Below are 26,494 nucleotides of genomic sequence, written 5' to 3'. Positions count from 1 at the left end.
ACGCGAGAGCTGTCAAATGCGCGTGACCGACCTATTAAGAATTTGACAGTCATTTTTAAAACGGCCTCAATCTTTCAAATATGGAATAAAATTAAAATTCGTATAGGAGTTTAAATCAAAATATCTGGGAAACCGAGCTTTGCCCGGAAACATATAAAAACTAAAAAATGCGCGTTTTCCCGGAGATAAGACCTAGCTAGATCGATTTTTCGCCCCCGATAACCCCCATATAGCGAAAAAAAGAGCCATTTCCGAGATCCCCGAAATATATCAACTCTAAACAGCTTTCCCTCCGATGTAATTAATAACATAATTAATAAACCAAATAATACTAAAACTATTGTTAAAAAAGCAATTGATTTAAATGTGAAAAGACTCACTAACATTTAATTTTGTAATTTATTAATATAAACAGGGGTTGCATCCCCAGTTCCTTAGTCAAGATAATCTCTAAAATGTGAGATTAGTACTAAGTATATATTTCTTTGTAATTGTTTGTGGAAATAAACAGTTAATAAAATAAATAATATAAGTATATTTACAGGGTGTTCATCCTCACACCCTAGAACCTAAATGGTCACGCACTGTGCGGTTTAAGAGGAACTTCCTCCCGCGCACGCTCCGGTTGTGGAATGAGCTACCTGCCGAGGTTTTCCCGAGGGTCTACAGTGTGTACAGGTTTTTAAAGGGTCGGCAACGCACATGTAACACCTCTGGAGTTGCAGGCGTCCATAGGCTACGGTGACTGCTTACCATCAGGCGGGCCGTATGCTTGCTTGCCACCGTCGTGGTATTAAAAAAAAATACAAGAATTGTTCGTTTAAGGGTATAACTGGTATAAGATATTTATTAAGCAAATAGGGCACAAGGGCACTTAATACACGTCAGTACCAAAAAAAGGTTAACAATAATTAATGATCTACAATTATAAAATACAATTACTTATCATAAAGCAATCATTGTTTAGAAATAAATATTAATTAAATGCAGTGTGATCGTTAGTATAAAGGTACAGTCAGTAGCATTAGTAGCGGATGAAAGTTAGGTTAAGAGGAAATACCAGTTGAGCCCATTTCGAATTTTAGGTTAGGTTAGGTTAGGTTAGAAATACTTAGAAATACTTTAGAAATACCAGTTGAGCCCATTTCGAATTTTAGGTTAGGTTAAAGGAAGGTGGGCTAATTGGCCTATTTGGCCAATAAGGGCAATCGATATATCACCGTTTAGGTTATTCTAAGTTGTAAAACTTTTACTATGGCAAGTCCCAAATCTTTGTGTGAAAAAAGTTATCGCCGCAAAAAGTACTGTGAGTTGAAACGTGACTATATTTTTTTTTTACGATACTAAGTTCCTGTGTCACAGATCATGAAGGTTTTGTTATTGTCGATGATTTTGTGTCCCAATTTAGTTTTTTATTAGTTTTCTAATATATTTTTTGTGTCATACATTTTTTTTAAACAAAGTTTGGACAAGTCTCGCCATACAAAAAACGGAGTATATAAAAAAGACTTTGCCGATGGTATGTCGCTTATCCTTATTGGTCCACGTGCCTGTGTCCATACAAATCTGCCCATCCTTTAATACAATTTAACAAACTTGATTAAAATCCCAGGGGGTGGCAACATGTCTCTCATAGTAGGTACTCAAAGTATGTACAGTCAGCAAAGCTATTAGCTTAGCATTCCTGCTTACATATGTACAGTCAACGAATTTGATTCCTAGGCCACTATAGAACCATGCCATAATGACTTCTACGAGAGTGCTTATTGAGTGATGCGTGCTGTCAAGTATAGAGTAGTTAAAGCGACAAGGTTCTATAGTGGCCTAGGATTCAAATTGGTTGACTGTACATATGCAGAGGTGCTAAGCTAAAAGTTTTGCTGACTGTACATGCATAAGACAGACTCATATTCCGACCTTTCCGACCTTAGCCTAATGCAGATTGGGATTATTATTTACTTTTCACGGGGAAACAGACTTTAAGAAGATATACCAGCATTCTCAAATCTGAGAAGGGGCTCTTCTCAGATTTGAGAATTTTAAGTAAATATCTCCGTCGCACTGACAGGGGCGGCTCGTAAAATTAGTGCGATAAGGACAACTGCAGCTTAGGCAAAAAACCTGCGTAAATATCTTCGCAATCGCGGTTTCGTTCTCAACATTTCCCTCCTCCAAAACTTAACTAATCGTAAAGAAACTATGTATGGCATAACAGGAGTGGTGTACTTATGTTAGTATTCGTCTTCCTCTGATGCTGTTTTGATAATATACAAATCCTGTGAATTGATAAAATGGACGCTCGATATTGGTCTGATCGGTCATTGCCTTTTAGTTCGTGTAGCTACCGTTGGCGCTTGTTGCGTATGCAGCTGTAATGTTCAGCCAAGGTGTGGTTGGACCGGACCGATACAGTACTATGTTTACGATGCTTGATATATAAATAATCTTTACTTAATTTAGTCGTTATCTTTTATCTATTTTTCAATTTATTCACTCTATATTATTTTATGTCTTTTTCCTTCTTGTCTGTTACCTTTCGTGATTTTTCTCACTTGATGGTCTCATCCGAAAATCAGCGCTGGAAGCCACATGCAACATGCTGAGTTGAGGCCATTTCGAGGCACTTTATACTTTCTTTGTTTTTGTTCTATTATGTAATATAATGTGTCTTGTTTGTATTTACGAATACAAAGTATTCTATTCTATTCTATTCTAAAAATCATCAAGGACCAAAATCCAGCGAGGAAAATGTGGAGAACCTTTATAGAACAATGACCACTAATGATAAAATAACCCTTATAAAGCTATTAGTCAGAAAGACTTGAGATGAAAGTGGAGGACCCGCGCGAAATCGTTTTTTCATACAAACGTCCTCATTTACCTCTCTGGATATTAACATTATTATATTTTGACACAATTTGTTGTATAGCAACCACAACTATGCCCCTACGTTTGTTTTTTTTATTACCCATTATAAGAGTTCGGAGTATTGAAAAATTCGTATGAAATCTGTTTTTCGCTCCTAATTTTTACAATAATCAAACATACGAAAAAAGTCAAACTTACTACTACTAAATTGACATTTTCAAATCTGACAGTAATTAGTTATTGGCGAAAATTACATTTTTGGTACAAGATTTTATCGCTGACTGTACTTTTCTTTCCACAGGCAACTAATACTTATTGAGACCATTCTAAAAACTCCAAACACAATTAGGTTGCGTTGTTTTATCACAGAGTTCCTATGGTTACCTCCTGTCTCCATCATCAGATCAGCTCAATGGTACCATAATAAGGTATGGCATTGTCACCCGACTTACATATGTATGCAAAATTTCAGCTCAATCGGAAACCGGAAAGTGGGTCAAATTTAGCTTCCAAAATTTGACTAACAGGGCAAGTTAAATAAAAGCTTGTAACAATAAAAGCTTTTAAAAAACGGAAGATCTCAATTTGCAAATTCAGTTATTTTTTGTTAAAGTTGTTTTTGTCCAAGGTTTTCCTAAGCTAAGGTCGCAGGTTCGTTCCCAGGTGACTCAGAGGTGGAATGTGTAGCGTCCTCGAGCTGAACTTTAACACTTGATTGACAGCTTTTTGACAGCCCCCCATTAGATGAGTTCATTGTTATAAATATGACATTTGCGAGGATGAAATTTAGAACTTATGCTGTAAGGTTTTGACACCTATATTTTACATTACTAAGTAAGTACCTACGATGTATAAATTATACATGTAGATGTCAATCACAATAAAAAATATATTTATAGATTGTATTGTGGTCAGTCCCACAGTAAAATAGGAAATAAAAATAGTAATAAGTATGTAGTTACTATGAAATAAGGTTTTCACCACAACAACTGGTAAAGGCCCTCTTGATTGTTCAAAAACGAATGAGAAAGTTGCATTTTATCCACATGTGAGGCAAAGTAATCAGAATAATTTTGAGTTGTTTTCTTATGTTAGCTGATAGAATTGACTTTTAAATTATGGTTTTGAAGGATACAATTTTTATCACATTTATTTGGATTTGATTTGTTTTAATTTTTTTTGTATTTCATAGTTAGTATTTTCCTCGAGTTGGTGTGGTGAAAAATATTGTGTTTCACTCGGAGGCACAGTTTGTTTAACCCTCGTACCTTGAAACGCTCGCAACGCTCAAGATTCTACTTCTCGGACTTTCTTCAATTTTGAGATCTTTCGCTTACTCGGGTATCAATATTAGCACGAACGGATAAACCACAATTTTGCCCCCTTGTAAAACAAATAACTATTAAATATACCTAGATTAGGTTGTTTTCTCCTTCGGTCACATTTGATAGTAGAGCTTAATCTGCTTGACATATAAATCCATGGCAAATTGTTATAAATAAGTTTTTGGCAAATAATCATTTTTGGTAAAAAAAAAATAGCTGACTGTACTTTTCTTTCCACAGGCAACTAATACTCGTTGAGACAGTGCGATAAGGACAACTGCAACTCTGATACTGATACTGATACTTGGGGTAGCTCCAGCCAGCAGATCCTGCAGCAAGGACTAGGAAGGGGCGACTACAAAGGGGAGGCGATGTTGATACAAAATAGCACTGTACGCTCGCATGGCTCTGCTGATTCAACCTAAGCGGCAGCGAGTCGGTGAATTATGTCAGCGTCACGTCGCACCGGCTAAGCCTTAAACGCGAAATCAAACAAAGTACGCTCGCACACCGGCTCATTACGCTACAACCCCTGCCACCCCGCCGTAGGCACCCGCAGCCTGCCCGAGACACACCGGAGCACCCAGTAAATAAGACTGGTGTGTAGGGTTTGCAGTCAGGATAGTGGGAGAGACGGGAAATTTTTAGGACCGATACAAGGCATCGTGAAGTCAAGCAAGCGTGGGGTAGATACTATACTTGGTGTGTGATAAATACTTGGTAAAGGGAATGAAAGGAAATGTGACTGCTTTATTATTATCCCTCATGAAATGCTCCTAACTCTTATAATATTTGAAAAAAACTAAAAAAACAAACGGTCGGGCATAGCTATGATTAAAACACGTCAAATTGTGTAAAAATATTTTCAATAATGTTAATATCCAGAGAAGAAAATGGGGACTACGTTTGTATGGAACGGCGGTCGTCCCCTTTCATCTTAAGCTGATCGGTTAACCAATCGAAACGAAATTTTGGGATCAGCGTGACGTGACGTACGCGTTTGCGTTAAGTCTCATTCTGTAAGGGATTTTAATTTTTCAAAACGTCCCGCTTGGCGTGTTGTTTCTAAATCCCATACAAAATGACACTTAACGCAAACGCGTACGTCACGTCACGATATCGAACAAATTTACACTAGAGGTTCAGAATGAGAAAGAAATTATGTGCGTCGGACTGTTTTGATTTTTGAGTTTATTATATTGCCGATTTTGTATGTTAGGCGTCTGTTTACGACGCATTTATTTGGCCGTTTTAGCGCTTTTTAAAGTAACCTAGTACACATAAAAACAAGATTATCAAAAAAGGCAAAACGTACAAATACAGGTACCTACTAGCAATATTGAACTCATATAAAAAAACATCTAGGGCCAAAATCCAGAGAAGAAAATGACGAGAACGTGTGTATGGAATAACGGCCACTTACAGTCAGTATTCAAATAGGGTTTCTACCTCGTTATCTTCAATGCTAGATAATCGCCCAATAAAAGCCCAGTACTCGTATAATGGTCACATTACAGACCATTATACAGCTATAAGTGCAACCTTTGCGTTTTGCCATGGTGGTGTAAATCGTAGTACGACTCTTATTGGGCAACAGTACAATATGTATGGGATTGCATCCCATCATGCGTATTGAAATGTATATTTTATAGTATTGTGTGATCTTTGAGCCGTGTGAACTGTGAAGATGGATAATAAAAGAAAATAGCAAAAGACTATTTATTTATTTATTTGTATGGATCGCTTTACTAGCGTGAATATTATTCTAAACAAGTGTGACTTGGCTATTTTTTTATTATTATTTTTTTTTATTTTTTGTTGTATGCTTGTTTGCCACCGACGTAGTATAAAAAAAATTAATTTTATTCGGAAAACCAACAGCTTAAGTAAACTAAAACTAGGTTACCATAAATATGTATCAGGGAAGCCAATTACAGGTTTCCACAGACAGGATACAAAGGTAGTCATATTACAGGTTAGCACAAAATTAAAGACTTTACAAACGCCAAAACATGCTATGAGAAAAGAAAGAAGTAATTTGTTTCTTATTTAAATCAATAATTAAATTGAACCTATGCTAATCTTCTGCAGGCAGGGGAGCAAAGAAACTAGATTTAGAGATTTAGAGATATTGGGGGTAGTAAACACCCCTATGATGGGCGTGGCAGCAGTAATGGGATGGTATAGATAAATCCTGTAAATTTTAAGTATTTATCATCAGTTTTTAACATTTTACCATAAACATGAGTCTTAGAGCTGCTTAAGTTTGATGTTTCATTGATTTTTATATGTTTTAAAATTAAAGGCGCCATACATCTCAGGACTGGAGGAAACAACAAGCTTTAATTTGTTAATAATGTTGAAACCAATTGCAATACCTTTCGTTTACTGCAACGAAAACATAAAAGACGAATAGGATATGCAACTTATAACGCATAAAGCGATAGAAATTTTACAAATGTTGGTGAAATAAAAGCGATGGATATGACGTCCGACTTTCAATCCGCAGATCGCGGGTTCAAATCCTGGCTCGTACCAATGAGTTTTTCGGAACTTATATACGAAATATCATTTGATATTTACCACTAGCTTTTCGGTGAAGGAAAACATCGTGAGGAAACCTGTATACATATATATAAATAAAATAGTAATAATAGTAGTAGTAGTAGTAATAGTAGTATAAATATATATATATATATTGTATTATATTATATTGTATATTTATTAGTATATTAGGTATTGTTTTAATACTTATATAAGTAGTATGTGTGTTTGTATTTAATAGTCTCCATATTTAGCTCCTTGCACTACCTGTTGACTTTTGTATGAGTTCGAAATTTCCTGCTACCTAAAGGTTGTCTGGAAGAGATCGCTTTTTAGCGATAAGACCGCCTGTTGTTACCTGGTTCTATTTTCCTTTAAAATTCATTTGTAGTTTTACATGTATGTAAAATGTATAATTGTTGGTGCAATAAAGAATATTTACTTACTTACTTACTTACATCTGCGAAGAAATTCAAAGGTGTATGTGAAGTCCCCAATCCGCATTGGGCTAGCGTGGGGATTATAGCCCGAGCCCTCTCGCGCATGAGAGGAGGCCTGTGCCCAGCAGTGGGACGTATATAGACTGAATTATTATGGTAAAATATCAAAAATACTCAAAATGTTCTCTTCATTATGTCTCATGATTAAAATAAAAATTGCCAATACAATGTAATATGCCGCCAATTTAAAATAAGATAGAACATGTGTGACATTAAACATTCACGTCTAATCAAATAACATATTAGCCCATATTTTGTACCAAATATGGATGTAATTAAAGTTTTTTCTCAGCAGGTTACTGATGCATAGATATCATCGAACTGTGGTGGTCGTGGTTATGCAACATTTATATTATTTCAATAATTGATTAAAAAATACTTACGTTGAACATTTAAGTAAATGCACATTTAGAATTTGGAATAAATTCTAGTATTTTTATGATTAAAGAAAATTATGGGACGGGTGGCAAACTAAGGTTATATTTGAATTTTTAATTATTTACTTTAAAACTATTTCTACGCTGCTTTATTTACCTATTGTGAATTCAATGGATGTAAAATTGTTGATTTACTATTGTACTTGGGCGAAGTTGGGCACCAACGGTATAAGGTTTGCAATGAATTTCAACATTAGTAACTAAGGGGTTTGATAATTATCTTATCATAGCGAATACAACATAGGATACATAACGATAGTGTACTATCCAATTATGTACAACGAGCTGCACAATGCAATGCCGCTGAGCATTCATGTGCTTTTTGCGTTAGGAGCATTTAAACATTTATATTAAATAGCTTCTTATTCTTATGATGTTTCCATAGTGTCAATATTCAGACAGGAAAATAGATATTCCGTTTGTATGGAGTAGTGGTCGAACCCCTTACCCCTTAAGGGAGTGAAAAGGAGCTACTTTATATTTTGACAATTGGAGAGACTTTACACCTCCAAATTTTATTAGTATTAGTACTCTGACATTGGGGACCTTTTACATCTCCAGATTTAATGTGTTTTTAACCATAGAGACTATACATCTCTATTGTATTGTAGTAATTATTTATTTTAAGATTATTATAATGTAATGTTTACCCAGGTATTGGCTGTTGTATTTATAAATGTTGTTATTTATTTTTCATATCACTATATGATGTTACTATAAATGTTGTATTGACTTGTAAAAGAGCCCTTGAGGCCTACTTGCAGAATAAATTTATGAATTTTAAATTTAGTAATTTCATTGATTACAGAAACGCAACTTGTGTAGTTCGGCCTTAACACCTTTATGATCATGTGATACTCAGACTATAACGTCAAATACAGTTGCAATTCCATGTTAAACCGTCTTTTTGTCACGAATATCAATTAGACACCCTGCCAAGTGTCTCTGTCAACGAATGTCAGTATGTCAAAGCAGTTAACCCGAACCGCCTTGACCGTCCTTCTCCGGATTCCCATACCGTTAACTCAACAGTAATTACTCGTATGATCGGGAACTATGACAAATTGATATTTAATTTAATATTATGACACTTGGGCACGGCAATCATTGGTCGGTGTTATGCTGTATGTCGCCGTATTATAAACAGTCTATTGGCGTTATTCATGTTTGTCAAAGCTAATAAACTGTTGATAATCGTTTGTGAAATATCCGTGATTTTGTCATTTTTGTATTGTAGAAAAAGCCAAAAAACAGAGGTGAAACAAATTAAATTTAATGAAAAAATTTAAGCGGTTGCTAAGTGTTAAGAACAAGAGGTCAAGTGTATGTATACGCTTTTGGTCCTTATTTTAGGGTTTTTCTGGTTATATTTTAAAGAAAGCTACTTTTAATTGCATAATAAAAATACGTTGAAGTATATACTAGTGTTTATGATAACACTGGTACCTAACGTTTAAATGAAAAACCAGTTAACCAATTTGAATTTACAAATTGTAAATAATATAATATCAATCATAGATTTTTAAAGTTCGTACTACACAAGGCATTGTTAAAATTATTCTGGTTTCTTAAATTTCTTTATCAATTGTTGCCCCAGAAAGTACAGTATAATATTTTAGGAAACATTTATTCTAAATTATAGCCCACGATATCCGATTTCAAATTCCATGTATGACCAAATAACATGTCTTTTTACATGTCTCTTCTTGGCTCGATGGTTGACAGGTACAGAAAGCCATGTACATTATTTTTGTGTTATGTGCAATAAAGTTTAAATAAATAAATAATGTAAATTTAGCCGGATATGTGCTTACACCAATTATTATTATTTAATATATCTCGTAGCAGTTATTGTTATATTGTTTATATCGGTAAACAACAAAGAAACTATAAAACTAAGGTCACACACAACTACGGGGCATATCAAAGGCTATCTAAAAATAAACATCAACTTTTTGCTGGCTCTCTCCCATATAAGACCATCCAGTGACACGAGCAGCCATTTTGAAAAACGTTATAAGTTAATAGTTGTAAAAAATAAACGTGAGTTTTAAACCTTGCATCTATGACTTAAAGTTCACAATTGCATAGCAATTTTTAGAACTAACCGTACTTAAGACATTTTGGTTTTGGACGGTGACATCCTCGACCTAACGGCAAAAACTGAATCGTCTTCTCCACTGCAGCAATTTTCAAAAAGGAACATCTTCCTTGACTGTTTTTTGTAAATTCAACCTTATGGTGTTGATGATAAGGTGTGCTTTTGAAAGTGGGTGAATAGGAATAAGAGGTTTGTAAAGCAAATCGTTAGAGGGTTACATAATAGTAAATAATCTGAAAGATCGTTTATTTAGTAGCTTGATACCAAACCATGAGGGGACCAACGAGGGGAGGGAGGGGTGTTAGGGTCGGTGTAACTCCTCTGGAGTAGCAGGCGTACATAGGCCACGGAGACTGCTTACCAACAGGCCTAGCCTAGCATAAATTTTTTTTAGCAACAACAAATAAATAACAAAATAAACAGACATAGATTAAGCGAATACACTTCGGCCGTTTCTCCATATAAACGTAGTCCCCATTTCCCTCTCTGGATTTTAACATTATGTAAAATGTTTTAACTAACATAGGGATGTTAGCCTTTTTCAGATTTTTTATACAGTGTGTCCCTAGCCATTGGACAAAGCCGAAATGTACATATGCATTAGGGTATTTAGAACTATTGTACAAAGTATCATTACAACCGGTGTAGCGGTTTCGAAGAAATTAACAAATTACCAATTTTTACTTTGGAGCAGCCTGTATGTGTTAGTAGCTCCTAGGGTAATATACTCAAAGAATAGTATGGAACCTTCTTCGACCTTTTTGATTATCTTTTTTATTTATGACACTAATAATATAAGCTTCTGACTTTTGAAAAATGTCATCATTATCAAATATTTCGAACAAATTGTCAAAAACACTGCCAAAGATTAACACAGTGTGTTTCTTTGCAAATAACTTTTGTTCGAAAAAAATATTTTTTTATCTTTTGTTCTAATTAAAAAAATATTAACGTCAGAGTATTCCTGGGAAGTAACCCTACGTGGGATTTCAAGGTTTGTCCAATGGCTAAGGTCATCCTGTATGTGTAAATATTAAGAGCAATAACAGATTTAAAAAAAATGCTCCTAACTCTTATAACAATTAAAGGTTCGAAACACAATGAACCGCAATTTTTTTTTTCTATGTTTGTGTGAAAATCTTAATGCGGTTCACAGAATACATCTACTCACCATGTTTCAACAGTATAGTTCTTATAGTTTCGGAAAAACAGTGGCTGTGACATACGGACGGACAGACAGACATGACGAATCCATAAGGGTTCCGTTTTTTGCCATTTGGCTACGGAACCCTAAAAACAACAGATTAAACTAAAATTAACAAAACAGGTATTATTAAATTGGTACATAATCACCAAGTAATATTAAGATACTAGATGATTTATCATCTCCAAGTATGAATATGACGCTCGTTTCCGGTCCGAAACTAATGGATATAAATATATGTTTTGTAGGACATTCATCAATTTGTCGTAAATTTGTTATATTTTTAGGGTTCTGTAATACTATTAAAAAAGTGACCATTAAATATATAATGGTCACTTTTTTCTTCGCTACATTTTCTGTCATTAAAATAATAATAGAAGTGATAGCTTCACAGATTCTAGAGACTTGTATTAATCGAGCTGTGTTTCCAATTCCCCCTTCGGTTTGCAGTTTGTATGTAGACACTTAATTTGTGTGAAATTGGTGTTAACACAAAGAAAATCATATGAAATAAGAGGATCAAAAAGCAAGTGTGTGATTTAATAGTTATAAATATTTTCTTTAGAGCTATTTAGTTTCCAATTTCGTTATTTGCACCTCCTAAATATATTGAGGAGGTGAAACTGTTAGTTTAATTTAATATCATATATTTCTATTAAACTATAAATGTACAAAACCGTTTGTTTCTCAATAAACAAAACACAAAATATAAAGTTTTAAAACATATTTTACGATCAGCGACGCACACGTGATACTCCTGATAAATTCAAGCAAGTATTATAAAATTGGTAGCCAAAACGATACATAAATAAAATAAGTTCTTGGCAAAAACACAAGCCACAATAGCCAAATAACACTAGACCCTACTCATAGTGTTGTGTTCCTGCCGGTGAGTAAGGTTGGCGGGTTTAGGGTCGGCAACGCGCATGTAACTCCTCTGGAGTTGCAGGCGTACATAGGCTACGGAGACTGCTTAAAATCAGGCGGGCCGTATGCTTGTTTGCCACCGACGTAGTATATAAAAAAAAAAAAAAAAAAAAAAAAAAAAAAAAAAAAAAAAAAAAAAAAAAAAAAATTCAGTACAAGCTTTTATCGCTGACTGTACTTTTCTTTCCACAGGCAACTAATACTCATCGAGCAAATTCTAACAACCCCAAACACAATTAGTTTGCGTTGTTTTATCACAGAGTTCCCATGGCCACCTCCTATCTCCATCATCAGATCAGCTTATTGTCGTCATAATATTGGATTGTCATCCGATTTACATATGTTTGCAATTTCAGCTCAATCGGGAATCGGTTCAAATTTAGCTTCCAATATTTGACCCAACTCACTAAATAGCATACATACTAACAGGGCAAGTTAAGAGCCCGGTAACGATTTTAGAGCAAAAATGTAAAATTGATAGATTTAGTAGTTGAAATTGTTGCGTAATATCTAAATAACAAGTATTGGTTTCTATTAACACGTCTTCTCATCTTGCCTTTTAATAATGAGGTAGCAAACGTGCGTTCCCGGTAATATGTGACGAAAAGGGACAGTTTAAAAAAAATCATCAAAAAGTTATGGTGGTAAATTATACAAAATGATGTACAAGAACAGTTTCAGCAAATGTTTTAGATTGTTTACGTATCAAAATTACGTTGAAATTAAATCGATTATCATAGAAATTGTCACGTGTTTTGAAGTAATATCTGGAGAAAATTGATATCGTCGAACTTTCATTTACATTATTTCAAATGTATAATAACAAACAGTGCTTTACGTGCGTTTACCTAAGCGTCCATCAGAAAAAAAAACATTACTAATGAAGTGAGTCTGTTTTAAAAAAAAGATAATTATTCAAATGAAAGATAACAAGACGTGTTAATAGAAACCAGCGGTGGCAGCATGGTTCCATTTTTATCACTTGTCACTATGCCCGTCACTTTCGCACTTACATACTTGTTAGAACGTGACAGGCATGGTGACAAATGATAAAGAGCCGTCCATCTTAGCCCCACAGTACTTGTTATTTCTAATAGTTAACAAAAGGTGTACAATTTCATCGACTAAATCTATCAATTTTACATTTTTGCGACTAAAATCGATAACGGCCTCTTAAACAAAAGCTTGTAAATATACAATTGCACTAAAATATGAACTCAAAAACACTACAATTGTTTGCATTAACTGATTGTACTGTGTTCATAATAAATATTTATTTTATTAAGACCTCTGTAGAAATCATGTATAAAAAATATATTTTAATTTTTAATTTAATTTATTTATTTAAGAAACAAACAGTCTTTTTTAGTTATATATAACACTGGAACTTTTATTAAAACTAGACTTACAGTTTCCTTAATGAAAATATTTTAACATCATGCTTATTAAGTAGTTTCTACATAGTAAAACAGAGCTATTTGTGCGCGCAAAAACAAAACACAAAAAAAAGAAAAGAAAAATTATTAGAATAAAAATATAAGAGCATTATAACAACCTTATGGTATTGTTACTGATTGTTTACAAACTGAATTCTCAGGATTTGTTATCTATTAATAAAGAAATTATAAAAAGCAGTAACATCTAATACTGAGATTATTTCTTTATATTGTATGATTAAATAATTTGCTAAACGGATATATCGCCAATTAAGGAGGTAATTCGTTCACCTTTAATACCGAAGGTTCGACGCGAGATTCAACGGTCAAGGTCGCGGAACTAGGTGCATCTATATTATGATCTTGATATCTTTTTTTCGTTTTCATTTACCGAACAAAAGGAAGTTTATTTTAATTTAAAATATATGTAACAGTGATAGGAACAATAATCAAACTTATAAACTATTACTAAAATTAAATATGAACTAAAATTAATAATAAAAATAATTAAAACTTTATACCCGACTCCGTGCGACTTGCAATCCGGAGGTCGCGGGTTCAAACCCCGGCTCGTACCAATGAGTTTTTCGGAACTTATGTACGAAATATTATTTGATATTTACCAGTCGCTTTTCGGTGAAGGAAAACATCGTGAGGAAACCGGACTAATCCCAACAAGGCCTAGTTTATCCTCTGGGTTGGAAGGTCTGATGGCAGTCGCTTTCGTAAAAACTAGCGCCTACGCCAAATCTTGGGATTAGTTGTCAAGCGGACCCCATGCTCCCATGAACCGTGGCAAATGCCGGGACAACGCGAGGAAGAAGAAGGAGAATGGAAAATATTTAGAAGAGGAAAAACGTTTTACTCTTTTTGTATGGACGAGCAGGTAGTATACTTCCCTCTTAAATTAAAAACATTGCCCTCTTGTGAAAAACATTGCCCTCTCGCTTTTGAGAGGAGGCCTGTGCCCAGCAGTGGGACGTATAGGCTGAATTATTTAAAAAAATTGCCCTAGATCATGACCGCTTGGTAGGGTGCCCAGAAGGCTGGCCGCATTGCCCAGGCCCCCATTTCTCGAACGGTACGGTATTAGACTAATATTATTAGTCCAGGAACCATGATAAAGGTTACCACCTTTTTAGCGATAAGACCGCCTGTTGTTTACCTCTTCTTTATGTGTTGTATTATTTGTACTGTTTCTGTATTGAGGTGTACAATAAAGTATATTAATTTGTATTGTATTGTTACCATGGCAACAAACTAATAATATTAGATTAATACCGTTCGAGAAATGGGCCTCTGGGTTAGCAATGCTGAGCCGCTGAGCAAGATATTACCCAACTCCTTAATACAATTGTGGAAATTCAATTCACTGACTAGTCAAAAAAAAATACGGGTGATTATTAGCAATTTAATAATCCCAAATTTAAAACTCCGCGAGTATATACCCGAGCGCCAAGAGGGTTAAAGCGTCGTAAATACGTGGAGCCAACCGCTAGCAACTACTATGGTAAAAGGACACGTAGCTATATCACACCGCGAATATTTAATGAGTTATCAGTAGAAGACGAATGTGCTAGTAAAAACATCTTTAAATCAAAAATTAAGAAGTTGCTAATAGGTACAACGCATGACTGAATAAATAAATAGGATAGGTAAATATACTACAACAACTTATACTGTGTTAATATGATATATGTATTAACCTGAGTATTATAAGTTAATCATATAATTTAGATTAAGGTACTAACGTTGAAAATGAGTGCCTCATTTCGCCGTTAAACGTAAGTTTGGCGAACCTAACACAAGTTTAAATGTACCATACTATTTGTGATAATAACCCAAAAAAAAAATTAAAATGGTATTTTTTTTTTGTACTACGTCGGTGGCAAACAAGCATACGGCCTGCCTGATGGTAAGCAGTATCCGTAGCCTATGTACGCCTGCAACTCCAGAGCGTAGCGTAGGACCTAAGTAAGAAGCATATTGAGATACATTTTGCTTAGAAATATAATTAAACTATATTTACTAAGTTTATTTATTTAAACTTTATTGCACAATGTAACAAATAAAGTACAAATGGCGAACTAAATGCCTAACCCCGTATCCCGTATTTTATGTCATGTCATTTTTATTTTTTTATTTTTTTTTAGTATATGGAAAACCAACAGCGCTATATATATCTAGAACTTCCAATAGAATTACAGAGCCAATTACAGGTTCTCACTTATAGAAATATACTACATTATAAAAAGTTTTTTCCCATCTTAATTTACACATACAAGTTCCTACAGCATAAGGACAGATCTATATATATATATATATATATATATATATATATATATATATATATGATTCATTTTTACAAAAAATAAATTAAAAAAAGAAAAGGTAGTTAAATCCTGTGAGTACATATTGAATAATGCACCGAGCCTTGTCCTGCGCCAGAATTATTGTCACCCATGAAGTGTCTAATTTATTTATTTTTTATTACTGCTATGCTATCATTATATATGTCGATATCACAATTTATAGAAACTTTATTTAAACTCATGCCTGCCCTGCATATGAAACTGTTTTTCCTATACCTAGTAGTAGCTTGGTAATTACTAATGGTCATGATAATGTTTGCAGTGCATTTTTCATTATGTGGTGCACAATAAAGAATATATTATTATTATTATTATTGCTGCTTGATAGCTGAAGTGGTTCTCGAGATATTTAGCGATGACAGACAGACGGACAGTGTCGCACCATAAGGGTTCCTTTTGTACCTTTTTGGTACGGAGCCCTAAAAACTAAAGCATATTTTAAAAAGTTCGCGAATTTTAGTGCACCTGAAAAGCGCCACCCCCTAGTAAATGAGAGCATGTATAAAAGTGAAGTAAATAGTAAATCTGCTTACAGATTCATTTTATTTCACTTTTATGTATAAACTTCAGAAATGTATTTATTTCAGTTTTATGTATAAATTTCAGAAATGAAACATTCTTTTCGAGCACTTCACTATCTAACCTTCTTTTACTATCTAAGTTGTTTTACCTATCCCTAGAATGACCCTTATAAATTTCAAAAATGGAACGACTTTTCGAGCACTTTACTACCTATCTAAGTTTTTTTACCTATCCCTGGAATGACCGCCACACTTTTAAAGAAACATACCCAAAACAAAATAAAAAACCAAAGCATATTTTTAAAAGTTCGCGAATTTGGGTGCACCTGAAACCCGCGACCCCCCTAATAAACGAGAGCATGTATATAAGCTGCGCGTGCGCCTCCGCGCAGTTAGTGCTCGCGCCGTGAGTGTGTGTGTTGGATCGTAGTGCACGGTAATACATTTATTTTATTAGTGTTTTTATTATAAGTGATTTTTGTGTTTTTTAAGTGTGCGGTTTTTTTTGATTTATTGGATTTTTCGTGCGTATTTAACATTTTTTCTTTGAGAATTATCGTTTATACGTAGGTTATTTTACTTACGTGCTGAATGCATGCTATGAAAATAGCAATAAAAATCACAGACTTATTTTATCATGCAGATAAATAAAATAAAAATGGCTTCTAATGATATAAACATTTTATTGTTTATTTATATATGTTTAGGTCTGTAAAATTAAAAAAAATATATTTTACCCCCAGAACTAAATATACAACATTATAAATAAATCTAACATAAAAATCTATTACTAATTCTAAAAAGTACAGTCAGCGTCAAATACTTTGTAGCAGTCAAAGTGGCCAAATAGTTCGGTACACCATACTAAATATATGGTGTCCCGAACTATTTGGCTACTTTGACTGCTACGAAGTATTTGACGCTGACTGTACAATAAACAAGAACTTATATTTTACTTGTATTTTCTTTTATTTACTTAAATGTATCAAAAGAAGCAAATTAACAATCAGATATTTTTAATATACAATTTTTTATTTTTTGTATAACAACAAAAATCAGCATAGTTGTTTTATAAGAGTTTATTAATTTAAATCTAAAATGTATTCAAAATATCATCAAATTATAGTTCAACATTTACACAAAAAATATACAAAGCATCATCATCATCATCATATCAGCCTTTTATCGCCCACTGCTGAGCATAGGCCTCTCTTCTAGAACGCCACTTATCCCGGTCCCGAGCCAATCTCATCCAGAAGTGACCCAAAGCATACACAATTTATATGTAAATATTTTTTCTTCTTTAATTACCTTATAATTAATAGGAAAACATGTTTAATTTTAATTTAGCTTTTCTAAAATATAAAAAACACTTCTATTATCTCAACACTAGCATTTTCAATAATCGGACAGACAGACGGACATGACGAATCTATAAGGGTTCCGTTTTTTGCCATTTGGCTACGGAACCCTAAAAATCACATAAAAAACCAACTAAGTGTCATATAATATGTATCAACTATACAAAAATTAAAAATTAAACACGATTAAGTTACTTGCTTAAAAAAAGCCTAAAAAAAATTATACATCAAAAAAATGATAGTTTAATTCCGATGTCATTCGAAACCTTAACAACCAATAAACTTAACAATATTAGCATAAACATAACATTACAAATGATTCTATAATACGATAATTACTTAAATGACCATCCTAACAATACTAAATTGATTGATTGTAACATATTATGTCAAAATATCCGATAATGATATATGATCATTATGATCGGTAGCATCATAAAAAGCTTTTAAAAGCCTTTTTGAGTTATATTACGACGTTTAATGACTGTTGTAAATATAATTACTCCTTACATAAAAAGATACAGTCGTCATCAAATATATCGGAGCAGCCGAGGTGCTCAAAAATATGTGAACGAACTCTAACGCCTTGACAATAGAGGCGTGTTCAGATATTTGTGAGCACGTTGGCGGATGCAAAGTCCTTTCAATTTACTAACCTAAAATATAACCATGCGAACTAGACCAGAAAATTATGAATACAATTAGATGAATCCTTGGATAAGCTCAGAGTTATTCACTGGGGAATATAATGTTATTATACATATATAAAGCATCTAATCTTTTTCGTGGGAATCATAAAGTGTACATTAATTATGTTTATAATTGTAACATTATATGACGTTCTGCCATTTTGATGAAAAAAAAAATCGCTAATTTAATTCTAAGTGTGGAATTAAAAGTTTTTTTTTTACTTGATTGGACATACAAAAGTTTAACAAGCGGGCTTAATGCTTTAAGGTATTCTCTATTATTTTGCTTAAAATATACTGCCTTGTTTTTGCTTGGACTTTTCACATTTATACTTATTTGGTGGTTAAATTTCAGTGTTTCGTTGTTTTTTTTTCTGATTTTAAAATCCTTAATACCTATTTTGACCATCCATTTTAGTGCGAATACACCTATCTAGTACCGAACTAGCGAGTCTAAAATTAAAGAAAATAATGTAACTTTATTACCTTCTTAAATATTTTTCTAGCGTCCATTAATTTTAATAATGAGCTCGAAACGAAATTTAAAAAGCACTACTTAGGGATCATCCATTAATTACATCACACGAATTTCACGAATTTTGATGAGGTTTTGATCTGCGAAAACTGTCTCATTATGAAATAAATTTTAAATAAGTATTTTTTTAATTTAAAGCCAACCAAAGCAGATTTGATGCAACTGTAATTTTAGGGGTCGAATTATAAATTGTATAAAATAAATAAAATAGTTAAATATTATAGGGACGTACACAAATTGATTATGTCCCACTGAAAGCTCGAGGCCTTGGGTTGTGGGTACATACCTAAAATGGTTGAATAGTAATATCGCTCAAAAGTCAAACCAATATCATCGAGTATAAGTTCACTTTCGGTCCGGTTCGAAGAATGATTAAAACACGTTTAAGATCAAGTCGAGTACCCTAGTGTTTAGGCCACGAAGCTTGCTGGTACAAGTTTGAAAAACTTGATTATATCACTTTCGTATAAAATATTGTTTCTACTATAAAACCTAAATAATTAAACAAAATTTATAAATAAGTATCTCGGGAGATAAAAATATAGTACAAACGACATCAACGCACTTCTTCTCAATAAAAAGGATCGCGTTAATGTCTTTTATTCTTGACGTGATGGGTCTAACTCATTACAGTTTACTAAAGCGTTTCGAAATAAGTCATTGTAGTTGAGTCGGGACGGGAGCCCATAGCATAGTGGAAAGTATGCGATTCAGTAGAAATCACGACCAACTGTATTAAGTATGTAATAATGTTTTATTAACATAATAGATCCAATTTTGCCACCAATTTACTTATGTATGTATCTATAAAAAATTTATTGTACAAGACATCATAAGAATCGTGCCACTTGCACACTCTGTCACTTATTTTATATATATTTTCTTTTTATTGAGATTAATCACGATACAAAAAAATTGATATAAAAGCATCGTTAAACCAGATTGACTCTCAGGCCAATTCGAGCGTACATTGATATCAGAATGACATCCTGATGTAATTTATGTTAACGGCACTAATCATGGGACATTTAAGAGAAAATTTGGAGTATTTTTGATAGTTAGCTGACATCTGTATATTTTATTTTTATTTCTATCGCTTTATGCTTTAAAAGTTGAATGTCCAATTTGTCCTCTATGTTTTCTATGTATTTTATAAAAGCTACTACAATTGGTATCAATATTATTACCAATTAAAACTATGGTTTTTTGCTCGAGTCATGGAATGTATGGCGTCATTAATTTTCAAACTAACAAATATCTAAGTATGAAAAATTAAACTCAAGCAGCTCTATGGCTCTTGTTTATAGTAAAATGTTGCCAGCGTTTAAAAACTGACGGTAAATACTTGTTTTACAAGATTTGTCTATACCATTCCATTACTGGTGCCTGTTCCATTATAGGGATGTTTACTATCCGTACAAGTATTGGCGCAGAGACGTACAATGATTCAAATATCATTATGTCAGTGTACGTTCGAATTGACCTGTCTATCTATCAATCTTGCTTTCATACTTGTATTCATTGACTGTTAAGGAATGTGACTTCCAACCTTGAAGCCGCCATTTGCTGAAAACCTTAGCATCATCCTTTTCATTCAAACTAAACAAAGAAAGTAACAAGTGCATATGAAATCATACAAACTTACAACATTCACTAACATACATACACCTACTACCGACCTACTCCACAAACTCATTGAAAGGGCTTCAATCTTACAATCAATATTAGACTTTAACGTAATGATATAAAGTGCGTTTTTGGAGATGGATTGTAAACTAAATGTACAGTGGGCGATAGATGGATTACCTTTTGTTTTGAAGCGTCCTCGTCCTTGCCACTGTAAATCGAGCTTTTATTAAGCTTTTTGAAGCATTATATAAAAAATGTATACACGTTATATAATAATAATTAAGCCTATATACGTCCCACTGCTGGGCAGAGGCCTCCTCTCATGCGCGAGAGGTTTTGGGCTATAGTCCCCACGCCTGCCCAATGCGGATTGGAGACCTCACATACACCTTTGAATTCCTTCGTGTATGTATGCAGGTTTCCTCACGACGTTTTCCTTCACCGAAAAGCTAGTGGTAAATATCAAATGATATTCCGTACATAAGTTCCGAAAAGCTCATTGGTATACGAGCCAGGATTTCAGGATTTGAACCTGTGACCTCCGGATTGAAAGTCGGATTTTAGATCCACTCGGCCACCACCGCTTTAAATATTTATACTTATATATCATTTTATACTTTACTGATACACTATAGTCGGCTATAAGGCGTATAATTTTAAGCGAATTATACTGTTTAACCAACGTATTTTTGGCGAATGTTTCGGAGAGTCAAACACTAACAGGTGTGTTGGCCGAATGTTAATTAGAATTGGCAAAATTGAATTGAACCGTAAACTGTAACCGTCCGTTACGTTTACGGTTCAATTCGTAATGGTTAATTTTCAATATGATCAATTCTAATTAACATTCGGCCCACACTGACTAACAGTGTCTGAGCATCGGTCACGATAGCCGCGTCCCGACACAAAAAAAATCAAACCAGAATTATAAAAAAAAAAACGTAAAATGAGGAGTGTCTTTACAAAAGGACTTATTTTTGTATGCTTTTCACAGAGAATTAAGCCCTTTTGAAAAGTCACTTCTCAATTAGCCATACTAATATAACTCACGACGGTTTAAATTCGGATATTTTTTTTAAATTTAAATTTTGAAAAAAAAATTATAACTATAGCAACACATTAAATCTATACGGCATACTTGTTTCCTTTTGGGCTAAAAAATAAAGGAATATGAATAACAAACTTATTAAAATAAAACAGTTGTTTTTTACAACTAAAAACCTACTCTAGCGTATTAAACCATTTTTATTTGAAAATTGTACTTCATTGTTATTCTGTAAAACAAAACTAAAAAATGAGTCAGTGATTAAGGGTAATTGTGTTGTTATGTAGTTATTCTGTACCTACCTGTTATAATTACATATATTAAATTAAAAATATACAAAAATAATCTTTAATTAGTTATTAAATATCAATTTTACGCTTTTGCGATTATTTTTTAACAATTAACATTTTGCAATAGCGCGTTTGCATAGTTTTACCATGTTGACTTACACCAGCCTACCGCGAACCACGTTCGATGTATTGCCTCCCTGTCACACTTACGTACGAATTTTACAAGTGCGACAGAGAGGCAAAATATCAATAATGGTTCGCGGTAGGCCTTCTGGCTTCCACGAGAGCCCAATTCAGATTAAACAACTTGTTATGGTTTTGATGCGACTTTGACGATCGTGTTGGTGATTGGCGCGCATGTTAGGCGTTATCTAAAATAAATATTGAGAAGCTGATTCTTACAAATCTGGACTTATCGGGCTCATTCTACGCAGAATCGTTAGCATGCTCCATCCTACCATCAAAAAAATGTCCTAAAATATCCGTTCCATTACGTCACTTATATGAGCGTGACGTAGTGGAAGCTATGTACAATTTCCATACAAATTTTTGAGACAGTATTTTACCATCAACATTAAATATGCTAGTGATTTTTAATTGAAAGAACCCAAAACACATCTGTGAGAACTGAGACTCAATATTTTTTATAAATAAGCTATGCAATGCGAGATCATCAAGGTCTTATAAGAATAAAATCAAAACCGTAAATCTGGGTCTCCTGTGGTGGAATTGTTTTAGTTTGCACTTCCCTGAGTATCTGTGTAACAGGGCAATGACCTTACGTTCGCACGATATTGGCATATTATAGGCACGACACTAGATTTATGGCTCTTCGCTCTTTGCTCGAAATGAGAAGTCAAGTTAAGAGTTTACAGTTGCGATGTTTTGTAGTACGGCGCCATCTTTGAGGAAAAACTGCAAACTACATATAAGGTACCGGACCAATGTAAAGCCTACTATATTTCTTTTTTTAGACACAAAATAGTACTAAGAATTTTAAGCGAAAAACATCAATATTATGTTATTATTATTTATTTACAATAACAATATACAAAATGGATATATATATACAGATGATTACTGTAACTAGCTTATATCTAAAATAGGCCCTTGATATTATACAATATTATTATATTATTTCTTGACTTATTGAAGTATCAATAGTAACTTTAAATAAATAAATAAATAATTTAAAAAAAATATTATAGGACATTAGTACACAAATTGACTAAGTCCCACAGTAAGCTCAATAAGGCTTGTGTTGAGGGTACTTAGACAACGATATATATAATATATAAATATTTATAAATACTTAAATACATAGAAACACCCATGACTCAGGAACAAATATCCATGCTCATCATACGAATAAATGCCCTTAACAGGATTTGAACCCGGGACCATCGGCTAGGCTATGCCAAACTGGTCGTCAAACTTTGCCTTAGAAAACAATGATTAATAATAACTGTAAGCATTTTCGTAAAAAAGATCTAATATTTAAAATGTGGGCTTTATTAGGCACTGGGCCTTGCATGGGTCAGGTACCTTATGAATTTAATATAGTATGATTAATTCAAGGATTCATTTAATTTTTTTTTTGCGTATACCATAAACATATAATACCTATATATATTACAACAATTTAATTCGTCTAAAAAAAAATTAAAGCCATAAAATTAATACTGACCTTTGCAAAATGGATAGGTATGTTATACTAACAATAAAATTAATACATTGTTTACATAGCAGAGTGATGAAATCTTACACGCTAATAAAAATATTAGCTATGAAAACTTTATTTCATTGGCATTTGCTTGTTCTGACTGATGTTATGATGTACTTCATTTAAATATTTTAAATGTTAGCACTAAAACTTGCATTGTTAGTTGGAAATTATAGATAAACCAAATTATTTTATTAAACTGTTTTTGATTTGTGTTTGTACACTGCTATATAAATAAATTGTAAATTCATATACCTAAGTGTCGTTGCCAAGCAAATATCCATCCGTCCATATCTATCATTATTATATGTATTTTATAAATATGTGGTAGTTTATACTCGTACAGTGTGTATTTTAGATATAACCTCAAACGTAAAACTAAAAAAAATATATGATATACATTACCATGCAAACTTCCATCGAAAATTGGTTTGAACGAGATCTAGTAAGTAGTTTTTTTTTTAATATGTACGTTGGTACGGAACCCTTCATGGGCGAGTCCGACTCGCACTTGGCCACTTTTTAAATTCATTCAATATATTTCTCTCCCTGCACCAATTGTAACCTGTTTGACTGGTAGAGAATGCCATTTAACATTAGGTCCGCCATTTGTACATTGTACAAATAAATAAAAAGTCTTACTTCGCCGCTTACCATAAGTACGCTTTGACAGGTTATTCGTATAAAGATACAAGCAAATCTCGTCCTTGTGGTAAGCGACAAAGTGGGACCTTTGACTAGACTTGGACACTAATAATTAAGAGTCACACAACATACCCACCATACAATCGTAGTCCCGCTCTCATTTTAAAACGATATTCCGAAGTAAAATGGAATTTAACATAAGCATTCAAGTAACATAATATATAATATATCTAGTACTAGTTGTTGTTGATATAGATATTGTAATCCAAAGAATTTGGAGCAAGAGTTTTTTTTTTATTCCTCTACTGTCATCTGTCATTTATACATTCATAAACACTAATATAAGAACATACGTAATAGCTTTGAAGAAAAGTCTATATTATCTATTCCTCATAGTAGCACTCGTGCTTTAAAATCGCTAAAACGATATTGCGATTAATGGCTACCAACCTAACAAAATCATAATTAATAGTTTCAAACTAAGTATATTCCTGCCAACTTACAAAATATTCATAAGTTGTTTGTAGAAATAATTATTTCATAAGGCTCTAATGCGCATATGACACCTTTAATATAGAAACATCCATAGACTATGAAGACCGCTTAGCGTTGCTTATTAGTCTCCATAGGCATTGTGGCCAAAATCGAGAAAAAACTATCCAAAATTTGAATTTAGCAAGGAGCAAGTACCAGTACCTCTAGTGTAAATATTTTCGACAGCGAAACGTGACGTACGCGTTTGCGTTAAGTGTCATTTTGTATGAGATTTTTGACTTTCCAAAACGTCCCGCTTGGCGCGCTGTTCAAAAACCCATACAAAATAAGACTTAACGCAAACGCGTACGTCACGTTTCGCTATCGACTAAAATTACACTAGGGGTACTGGGCTTCATGAGTTACGAGAAGGTGTCGCTGACCAGCAAAATCAACCTGTACCTGTAAATTTAAACAAGGAAATGTAATCTAAATTGCAATGGCACATTCAAGGTCATAGTTTCGTGTCTCAAGTAATGATTAAATGATGAAGTTAACACATTTTCGCTTAAAGAAGACCGCAAAATGCAAACCACCGAGTCACGAATAGTGTAATGTTGAATTAAGTGTGAGCAATAATTATATGCAATATTAGGATGTTAGGCCATTTAAAATCTTGATGACTTGATGACAGGAGTCAGTAAGTTTGCCAGGTTTATTGGTAGCAAAGCTATTACGATTTATAATATCTGTGTTATTGTTATTTTTATGTCAATATTTTAAATGTAATTAAACAAAAATTTGAATAGACCATTTTAACATTTTCGATGTCGTGTGAAAAGTAAGAGCTGTAACTCGGACGCTATGTCACCGAAGTGTCAACACTGAAATTGAACTTTATGCATATACACGTAGGTCTAGGTTGCTCTGTAATCTGTGACGGATTAATCCGTCTTCGGGGTTGGCCTTACGGTGCGGATATATCCGTTATTGGCGTCAAAGATGCTAACTAATGTTTATTTTTCTACTCGTCGACTGTAATGGTTGAATTAAGATTTCGTATACCAAACTATAATTGCATACTTTTCATGTATGGGCTCCCAACTCAATCATAAAATTTATTTCGATACGCTGTACTTAACTATAAAAAAATTACCAATCACGTGCCGCCGTGCTCCCATAGAACGGGGGACGGGCGGGGGCTCGCGCGTTTATGTCTTTTAATTTACTTTTTTTTCTATCTAGATGCTTACCAATTTTTATTACTTATTTAGGTTTTATAGTAAAAAGAATATTATTTTTTATGACTCGTAGAAAAAATATTGTATACAATAGTGATATAATCGAGCTTTTCAATCTCGTACCTCACTTAGGCAACTGAGCAAGCTTCGTTGCCTAAACACACGGTACTCGACTGAAAATAGAAAATACTATTTACTGTTTTTAGTTATTCGAGGCTAAGTTAACTTAATGTTAGTAACCTAATTAAAATATTGTGTTTTCAGGTACCTTTTGTAAGAAAATAGAAATGGAATCCTCAAGAAAGGTGAGTCCTTCAGTTATTTATATCCGCGTAAGCTAAAGACGCCGGTTCAATCCGGCCTTCGTCCATTGACTTATATATTAATTCGTAAAGACGGGCTTTACGAGCACCAAGAATGGGGCCAGCAGCTAGCACACTGATGAGCAGACTCATGCGAGCCAATCGTGCAGTCCAATGCAACTAGTTTTTTTTTTAATTTATTTTGCTATAATTGAACGTACACTTATAATTTTACAATTAAAACTTCCCAAACTTTAACGTTTGGTGGCAAATGATGCGCCCATTTTTTAAACAAAAAAAAAATCTTAATGTATTAAACCCCAGC

At 33.5% G+C, this 26,494-nt stretch overlaps 1 protein-coding gene across 2 annotated transcripts in view; it reads left to right on the top strand.

The window, feature by feature from the left end:
• The first annotated feature begins 16,565 nt into the window (after positions 1-16,565).
• LOC133531048 (cuticle protein 7-like) overlaps positions 16,566-26,494 on the top strand; it is a 59,532-nt gene continuing 49,603 nt past the window's right edge. Inside the window, exons 1-2 of one of the 2 annotated variants that reach the window (XM_061869145.1) lie at positions 16,566-16,671; positions 26,132-26,172. In XM_061869145.1, coding sequence (XP_061725129.1) covers positions 26,155-26,172 — 18 coding nt within the window. In that variant the 5' untranslated portion in view covers positions 16,566-16,671; positions 26,132-26,154. Of the gene's footprint in view, positions 16,703-26,131; positions 26,173-26,494 lie in introns of both variants that reach the window. The other variant, XM_061869146.1, reaches the window with a different exon arrangement.

The sequence above is a fragment of the Cydia pomonella genome, chromosome 24 (genome assembly GCF_033807575.1).
Source record: "Cydia pomonella isolate Wapato2018A chromosome 24, ilCydPomo1, whole genome shotgun sequence".
NCBI classification, from domain to species: Eukaryota; Metazoa; Arthropoda; class Insecta; order Lepidoptera; family Tortricidae; genus Cydia; species Cydia pomonella.
This window is presented reverse-complemented; position numbering and strand designations above follow the sequence as displayed.